The sequence below is a fragment of the Scyliorhinus torazame genome, chromosome 7 (genome assembly GCF_047496885.1).
Source record: "Scyliorhinus torazame isolate Kashiwa2021f chromosome 7, sScyTor2.1, whole genome shotgun sequence".
In the NCBI taxonomy this organism is placed as follows: domain Eukaryota; kingdom Metazoa; phylum Chordata; class Chondrichthyes; order Carcharhiniformes; family Scyliorhinidae; genus Scyliorhinus; species Scyliorhinus torazame.
The window spans coordinates 246,885,595-246,895,000 of NC_092713.1; the positions used below are offsets into that span (position 1 = coordinate 246,885,595).

Consider the following 9,406-nt stretch of genomic DNA (forward strand, 5'->3'; position numbering starts at 1 on the left):
ACCAAGCCGAGCAGGTAGCCCAGGCAGTGGGGCTCACTGCCATTACAGGGATGCCCCAGGTCCAGGGGTGATTGACGGGATGCATGTCCCCTTACGAACACCAGCCCATGACTGGCTGGTCATCACAAACCGAAAGGGGTTCCACTCGATGAATGTGCAGCTGGTGTGTGACCATGCGCTGCACATCATGCACGTCTGCGCCTGCAACCCGGGCAGTGTGCACAACGCCTTCATCTGGTATACTCAATGGTTCCTGACACCATCGAGGAGACCCCTGGGTGAGGGATTGGCTCTTGGGCGATAGGGGTTACCCACTGCGGTTGTAGCTGATGACACCTTCTGGAGCCACAGGCAGATGTGGAGACCCTCTACAATGATGCCTATGCAGCGACCAGGGGCGTGATCGAGCAATGCATCGGCATCCTGAAGATGCGGTTCAGGTGCGGGACCGCTCTGGAGGGGACTTCCAGTACAGCGCTAGGAGAGTCTCCCACATCATAGCGGCCTGCTGCATCCTCCACAACATTGCACAGCAGAGGAGTGACGTGTTTAAGGATAGGGATGGGGAGGAGGGTGCAGAGGTAGGCCAGGATGGACAGGGCATCGGGTCGGGGCAGGCACAGAGGGCCGCACAGTGCTGCCACGCAAAGGACGCTCTAACCGCCTCATGGTTCACCAAATAGGGGGCTTGGCAATCCTTGATGGCTACCAGGAGCACGTATCCTCCTCCATCCCCTGCAGCTCCAGGTGAACCATCAACTGGTACAGATGTTTCATGGTCTCCCTGGTTAGTTGAAGCCTTCGGCGACATGCTCGATCTGGGAGGTCCTCCAAGGACAGGCGGCGACAGTATGCACGTGGCCTGATGCAGCGTCTTCTTCGCACCTCCTCCTCGATCTGTTGGACGGCCAGCACTCCAGCTTCACCGGGGCAGGCTCCTGTTGTGCAGAATCTTCCCTGAGCAGCGCCTGTGCCTGCAGCCGCTGTGCTTCCACAAGGGCAGCTGCAGCCTGGTAATCTGCAAGCATTCCAGGCTGTACTCCGAAATTAATTCTCTGCGGGGGGGGGGGGGGGGGGAGACATGTTAGCAAGATGAGTATTCCCTTGCTCACCCTATTCCAACAGGCTACGTGATGACTCTGATTTGCACCTCAGCTCCACCCTCCGCATGCCCTCCCAACCCATACTCCTCAGCTGTTCCCCAATACGTTGCCTTCCACACTGCACCCCTGACCCCATTGTTGAGTGTCACCAGGGAGCCCGATAGGGCTACTGTCGGCTTCCACAACCCGTGTCAGCAATAAGCTCAGTGGCCTCTGTCCTGTTCTCTCTGGTAGGGCCTACTGTGGATTCCCTCACTGGGCAGGCCCAATGTTATCCTGCAGCAGGGTGGCACCTGGGTGTGGGGTGGAGGAGGTCACCGTGTGCCACCAACCGCCTCCATGTTTAGAGGCTTCTGTGCAGGCAGGTCCTACAGATGTGGCAGGGCAAGGGGGGTAGGTGTAGCTGCAGTGTGCTGTGGGGCCTGGGTGTGACACACAGGTTGTGACAACCTGACCGGGGGCAGGATGGATGGGAGCAGGGGCACAGTGGACAGGCACAACTAGGAGGCAGCTGGTGGTCCTGCAGAGTGGGCTAGCTAATAGTGTCACTGGTGAGACCTCTGCCCTGAAAGGGGCCGTGAGCCAGGGAGAGTGCCAAAGGTGTTGTGTTCTTTGTTTGGGGTGTACTTTGCTATTCCCCTGCTTCCCCTGCAGTGGGGATGCGCTTCTCATGAGTGCACTAAGGATTGCCAGCACCTGGTGTGCCACTGATTGAGCTTGGCCATGCCTATCCCATGCCTATCCGCTTTGACAAAGAGTCATTGGACTCGAAACATTAGCTCTTTTCTCTCCCTACAGATGCTGCCAGACCTGCTGAGACTTTCCAGCATTTTCTCTTTGTGCCAATCCCATTGATGGGTCAGCTGGGGTTTGAAGGATTCCAGAGGAGTGGCCTGGGTGGGCTCCCAAATGACCAGAGGGTTTGTGAACATTTACAGGACACAGTGAACAGTCAACAGAATGAGCAGCCATGTGCCTGTAGCTTTTACACAATGGCAGCTTTTAAAACAAATATTGCAGCAATGGCGATCAGTGCCCAGCCATCCTGATCCCAGGACACACACCCCAAATCCACTACACTGCCACAAGTTTGAACCTCGCTACTCTCCCCTGCACAGGCAGCCACACCCCAGCAAGCGCTGCAATTTTTAACGATTTATAACAATTTTACAATTTTCTGACTTTCCCTCTCCCCCTCAGGGGTCATGGTGGCCAGTTGCCGTTTTAATTATTTATAATAAACTGCACCCGTGTCACTTCCGCCTGTCAGGGGCGGAGCATCGCGAAGGCCCGGATAATACTGGGTCGAACCCGGTAATCGTATGTTAACGCATGCAAATGACGGTTTTGCATGTCGACACTGGCACGTGTTGTCGTCACCAGCAGGGTCCCGGACGGAGCATGGTGTGGCGCGAAACTCATTTTTTGACGGACCCCCGATTCCCTGCTCGATCGCGATCCGTGTTTCCGGCATCGCGGGGCGGTGAATCCAACCCATTGTCACTCATGTTTTTGTTTAGTTGACAAAAGGCACACTACACGGACAGATTCTTTCTGTTTGTAGAGTCAGGGTCCTGCTATGAATATATGTAGTTTCTATCAAGCGTAAGCGAGCCACACTGCAAGCCCGACTGATAATCCTAATTTGGTTGTTGGTGTAATTGTTAGCACACTTGTGTGATAGACAGAACGTCTTTTTGACTTGACAGCAGCAGCGTGTTAAAGCAAGTTAGCTCCATGAATTTCTTGCTCGGATTGTGGAGAAATCTCACCCTTTCAGAGTAATTTGATGTAGATTGGGCACTTTTGGTTCCAAATGTGGTGGCATTAGGCTCATTCATGAGCACACAGAGAGCAATTATATGGTCGGGCTAGCCATTATCCTGCACGATAGCTTTGATCCATCCTAGTGATGCATGATCAGTTGTACAAAGACTAAGGTTGGGTACAACTGTGGCTTAATTGCAGTCAGATGCGTGGCCTCCTGTTGCAGCTGACGAAATGGCAGCTGAATAGAGGACATGCATATTTATACTCCTCCTACTGGGCGGAGTCAGCCGGCAGGGGCTACCGGCAAACCTGTAGTACAGGTCTTATCTTACATCCCCTAATACAGGTGTACAGTGGTTCACCACATTCAACCCCTGTTAAAAATGAGTCCAGCGGGGGTGGTGTGGAACTATATACAGTGTTGAACATTATTTAAAGTGTTGTAGAAACAACATGAAGAGGGAGGGGAAAACAAATTGTCCGTTTTGAAGGTTCAGTTAAAGGTCCAATCTGTCTGGAGTCTTGACATTCTGCTGGGAGCGACGTAACGGTGGCGGTGACGGCGGTGCTGGCCTGCTGTTAGATGACTCCGGGAGCGTGACAAAATCTTAATCGACCTCTTGCGTGGGCAGGGGAAGGAGGGATGGGCCTGGTGGTGACAATGATGGAAGCGCCGGGGAAGGGGGGGATGGCGCCGGGGCGAGGGAGTGTGTTCGGTTGGAACCTGACGTGCCAGGTCCCTGAAGGAGACAGTATCTTGGCGGCCGTTGGGGTACGCAACATAGGCATACTGGGGGTTGGCGTAGAGCAAGAGTACCCTATCCACCAACGGGTCCGCCTTGTGGAGTCGGACGTGCCTACGGAGCAGGACCGGTCCTGGAGCTGCGAGCCAAATCGGGAGCGACACCCCGGATGTGGACTTCTGTATCCAGGTGTATGAAGCTTTCGGTGCTCCCGGAGTCCAGCAGGCAAAAGGTCCCGTGGCCATTGATTTTCATCGTTGTCGAAGCGGTGGCCAGGTTGTGTGGACAAGACTGGTCCAGCGTCATCGAGGCGAGCTGCGGGTGATCGTCACTGGTTTCAGACGAAGAGCGTTGGGGGCCCTGGTCGTGGAAGATCATTGGCGTCCATGCCCCGTGGGGAAGGCAAGATGGCGGCGGCTGGAGATCCTGCGGGGAACAAAATGGCGGCGCCCATGGGGCGCACGTTGCGGGGGCGGGTCAAAATGGCAGCGCCCATGGGCCGCACCTGGACTGAGTGGGAGAAGATGGCGGCGCCCACTCGCCACGCGTGGTCCATGGGGTTGAAGAGAGCGGCACCCATTGCGTGTTTGGCAGGGGGGAGGGGGCGATAGCGGCGACTGTGCGAGCCTGGCACACTGCGGCGAAGTGGCCCTTTTTGCCGCAAGCCTTGCAAATGGCGGCGCGGGCCGGGCAGCATTGGCGGGGGTGCTTCTGCTGTCCGCAGAAATAGCATCGGGGACCCCCGGGTGCACGGTTTTGCATGTGGCGCAGGCGTATTGGCTAGGCAGGGCCCCAGCTGGGGCGGTCGTTGCGGAGTCCAGGAGGGATAGGAGGGGTGGGCCGTGCGGCTGGAGGGGCAGGCCTGAACATTACGGGAGGCGACCATCATGGAGAGCGCTAATTCTTTTGTCTCCGCTAGGTCGAGCGTGGCCCCTTCCAGCAATCGTTGTCGGATGAGGTCCAATCCAATCACCGTTACGAAAGCATCGCGCATGAGGCGAATAGAATGTTCGGCGGCCGTAACGGCCTGACAGTCACAGTCCCGTACGAGTAGGATTAGGGCCCGCCAGAAGTCTTCGATGGACTCACCAGGGAGTTGAGAGCGAGTGGAGAGTACGTGCCTGGCAAAGAGTGAGTTCGCTTTCTGCACGTAGTTCTCTTTGAGGAGTGCCATGGCTTCCGCGTAAGTTGGGGCGTCCTGGATCAGCGGGAACACGCTTGAGCTCAATCTGGAATACAGGACCTATATCTTCTCAGCCTCCGTCGGTGGGGTGGTCGCTGAGTCAATATAGGCCTCAAAGCAAGCTAGCCAGTGATTAAAGTCTTTTCTGGTGTCGGTCGATTGCGGATCCAACTGCAGGTGATCTGGTTTGATACGGATGTCCATCCTGTAGAAATTCTGACTGCAATAGATTGATGCACGATCAATTGTACAAAGACTCAGGTTGGGTACAACTGTGGCTTTACTGCAGTCAGATGCGTGGCCTCCTGCTGCAGCTGGCAAAATGGCAGCTGAATAGAGGACACGCATATTTATACTCCTCCTACTGGGCGGAGCCAGCTGGCTGGGGCTACCGGCAAACCTGTAGTACAAGTCATACCTTACATCCCCTAATACAGGTGTACAGTGGTCCACCACACCGAGGGCAACACTGTGGAGCAGTGGTTAGCACTGCTGCCTCACAACACTGAGGACCCGGGTTCGAACCTGGCACCGGGTCACTGTCCGTGTGGAGTTTGCACATGCCCCCCGTGTTTGCGTGGGTCTCACCCTGTTAGCGAGAAAATAATATATATATTGATAAAAAGATGTTCTAGGTTAAAAGCAGCACATGGGGAGTGGTAAACAGTTAGGCAAAAGGGTTGAATTGTTGGGTCAGCCAGAAACCTTAAGAAAACCTGCATAGGATAATTTAATCATCTCAAAAATTCTCCTGTTGTTCACACAGCCATTTTGCAAATAAACAAAAGTTTGACCAACACCACGCGGTCGCAAACGGACTCTTCCCTCCAATACACCCCCACAACCCAAAGATGTGCAGGGTAGGTGGACTAGCCTGCTTCTGCTGTCCGCAGGGTACCCTTCTGCTGTGAAGGGTAGGTCATGCCTCACAAACCTTATCGAGTTCTTTGAGAAGGTGACTGAACAGGTAGACGAGGGTAGAGCAGTTGATGTGGTGTATATGGATTTCAGCAAAGCGTTTGATAAGGTTCCCCACGGTAGGCTATTGCAGAAAATACGGAGGCTGGGGATTGAGGGTGATTTAGAGATGTGGATCAGAAATTGGCTAGCTGAAAGAAGACAGAGGGTGGTGATTGATGGGAAATGTTCAGAATGGAGTTCTGTCACAAGTGGAGTACCACAAGGATCTGTTCTGGGGCCGTTGCTGTTTGTCATTTTTATCAATGACCTAGAGGAAGGCGCAGAAGGGTGGGTGAGTAAATTTGCAGACGATACTAAACTCGGTGGTGTTGTCGATAGTGTGGAAGGAAGTAGCAGGTTACAGAGGGATATAGATAAGCTGCAGTGCTGGGCTGAGAGGTGGCAAATGGAGTTTAATGTAGAGAAGTGTGAGGTGATTCACTTTGGAAGGAATAACAGGAATGTGGAATATTTGGCTAATGGAAAAGTTCTTGAAAGTGTGGATGAGCAGAGGGATCTAGGTGTCCATGTACATAGATCCCTGAAAGTTGCCACCCAGGTTGATAGGGTGGTGAAGAAGGCCTATGGAGTGTTGGCCTTTATTGGTAGAGGGATTGAGTTCCGGAGTCAGGAGGTCATGTTGCAGCTGTACAGAACTCTGGTACGGCCGCATTTGGAGTATTGCGTACAGTTCTGGTCACCGCATTATAGGAAGGACGTGGAGGCTTTGGAGCGGGTGCAGAGGAGATTTACCAGGATGTTGCCTGGTATGGAGGGAAAATCTTATGAGGAAAGGCTGATGGACTTGAGGTTGTTTTCGTTGGAGAGAAGAAGGTTAAGAGGAGACGTAATAGAGGCATACAAAATGATCAGAGGGTTAGATAGGGTGGACAGTGAGAGCCTTCTCCCGCGGATGGAAATGGCTAGCACGAGGGGGCATAGCCTTAAACTGAGGGGTAATAGATATAGGACAGAGGTCAGAGGTAGGTTCTTTACGCAAAGAGTAGTGAGGCCGTGGAATGCCCTACCTGCTACAGTAGTGAACTCGCCAACATTGAGGGCATTTAAAAGTTTATTGGATAAACATATGGATGATAATGGTATAGTGTAGGTTAGATGGCTTTTGTTTCGGTGCAACATCGTGGGCCGAAGGGCCTGTACTGCGCTGTATTGTTCTATGTTCTATGTACTAGCTACACTAAATTGCCCCTTAATTGGGAAAACTTTTTAAAAAAACTTTGATCCATCCTATAGTGGCATCAAGCTTGTATGGTGAGCAAATGCATCAGGCCCTCTCTATGAGGTTGCTGATAAGGCCAATCTTATGGAACAATAGGGCTTCCAGTGTATATTTTGACGAGTGAGGGCAGGCTTGCAGTAGACAGTTGTGGAGAACCTATGAGCGTATTTCTCAACTAGCATGTCAAGAAAAGGGGGCTCCTTGAATGCTTCATTTCAAAGGTGAATTTGAGAGCGATCAACCTAAAATTCAGTGTTATTAGGAACACATCAAGGAAATATTTTTGAAAACTGAGTTAGATGGACCACAGGTCTCTTTTACTGACTAGAAGTGTGACTGTGTCACTATGTAACTTTTACTTGGATGCAAAAACATTCTTTTTTTTATCTAAACACATTAATAATAGCAAAGACAGGACAGAATGGTGTTGCTTCATCTAAAAATATGACATGCATAGATTAATGGTCTGCACATAAATTAGGCCATACTTTCTTGATACAGTAAATGCTATTAAAAGAACATATTCATTTTTGAAGTAAGTGTGTGTGTGTCTATGTGTGGATACAAATTCCACATTATCCAATGCTTTCTACACAGTTAGAGTACTTGCCTCAATACTGAAGTAGCCCCTGTCCACATAGTCTCCCAGAAAGAGGTAGCGAGTAGTGGCTGGTGACCCACCCACTTCAAAGAGCTTCATCAAGTCAAAGAACTGACCATGAATGTCTCCACAAACTAGGAAACAAAATACAGGAGTTTACATAACTACATGGCTTTATAACTTTTGTGAAATTAGGTTAAACTTAAATATCATGCTTCACTCAATTGTTTCCTTTATAGCATAGATAGCTATTGTCCACATTTTTGCCTAAAAAAGATGGAATGCTTATCCTTTCATTTGTAATTTTTTGCGATAACTTAACTTTCTATGTGCTTATAAAGGGTTAACAAAGCCTTGCATTAGATTTTAAGAACATTTCCCATGGACCTCTTCAGATTTTGGTGCTGAATAGTAATTTACTTATACTGTACAAGGTAAATTAATGAGACCACCAGCTAATGTTTTAGTACATTGCATTTTTAAAAATTGTCTCAAAGCTAACACTGTTTCAAACAGGATACATGGTGTTTTGGAATCATATTAACTAGAAACTAAAAGTAACATAACATGCAGGTAAAACAAGCAATCAGGAAAACAACTGGTGTGTTAGCATTTATTGCAAGTGGGCTGCAATCCGAGAGAAGCGGGAGGACTTTCTGCAATTATATGGCGCATTGGTGAGACCGCTCCTGGAATATGGTGTACAGTTTTGGTCTTGTTACCTCCAGAAGGATATAATTGGTTCAGAGAAAGTACAATGAAGGTTCACTAGGTTGATTTCTGGGGTGAGAGAGTTGTCCTACGAGGAAACATCGAATAGACTTGTATTATTTGGAGTCTAGAGAAATTAGAGGTGGTCTCATTAAAATATATGAAGTTATTAAGGAGCTTGCCAGGGAATATGCTGAGAAGCTGTTTCCCCTGCTGGACAGCCTGGAACTTAGGATCGTAGGGCGCGGTCTAACCGCCACATCGCGCCCGACTCGGGATGCGACGTGGCCCGTAAACCTCTGAGAGGCATCCGGGTGGTCGGCCTCTGAGCAGAGCGATACCCTGGCACTGCTGATTCCACCTGGGCACATTGGCACTGCCAGCCTGGCACTTTGGCAATGCCACCCAGGCATCTTGGTAGTGCCACATCGGTGCCAGCTTGGCACTGCCAAGGTGCCAGGTTGGCGGGGCACTGCCAGGACTCCGGGCTGGCAGTGCCAAGGTGGCACCTTGCCCATGCCAGGGATTAGGCTTGGGGGTGCTCTTATGTGGTGCGGGGGGGGGGGGGGGCTATAGGACCCCCGTATAAGCAAGTTAAGATGTTGGGGGGGGTCCAATGGCCGCGGTTAGAGGCGGGTATCTAGAGATGGGAGAGCCACTTAAAAAAACTCGTTAGTGCAGGAAAGGAGACAAAGTGCGGCCTCAGCAGGGCATTCCTCGTTGAGGCCCCAAAATGAAGCACAGTGCCATCCCTGCCACAGGGGTTGATAGCTGTTTGCGCACCAATGGAACATGAGGATACAGCAAGAAAATTAAGTTGGGATGGAAGTTCAGTCAGAATCTTATTGAATGGCGGAGCAGGCACGAGGGGCCGTGCGTCCTACTCCTGATCCTATTTCATACGTTCTTATGTCAACTCATCTGCTCTATGACTGTGGCCAGTGATTGAAGAGAGATCAATCTGGCAAGCATGTAAGAAATGAATTAAATCCTGCACTATCAAAGTTTAAAAAAAACAACTGAGATGTAGGACCCTAGTTTCAAATTTGCTTAAAACATAAATAACTCTTTGGTTTAAGTACATTAATAATAGCA

At 50.7% G+C, this 9,406-nt stretch overlaps 1 protein-coding gene across 5 annotated transcripts in view; it reads right to left on the bottom strand.

Moving 5' to 3' along the window:
• Positions 1-9,406, bottom strand: part of LOC140426929 (protein phosphatase 3 catalytic subunit alpha-like) — a 603,583-nt gene that overhangs the window by 173,944 nt on the left and 420,233 nt on the right. For all 5 annotated transcript variants that reach the window (XM_072512224.1, XM_072512223.1, XM_072512226.1 and 2 more), the window contains one exon: positions 7,610-7,734. In XM_072512224.1, coding sequence (XP_072368325.1) covers positions 7,610-7,734 — 125 coding nt within the window. The remainder of the gene's footprint in view (positions 1-7,609; positions 7,735-9,406) is intronic.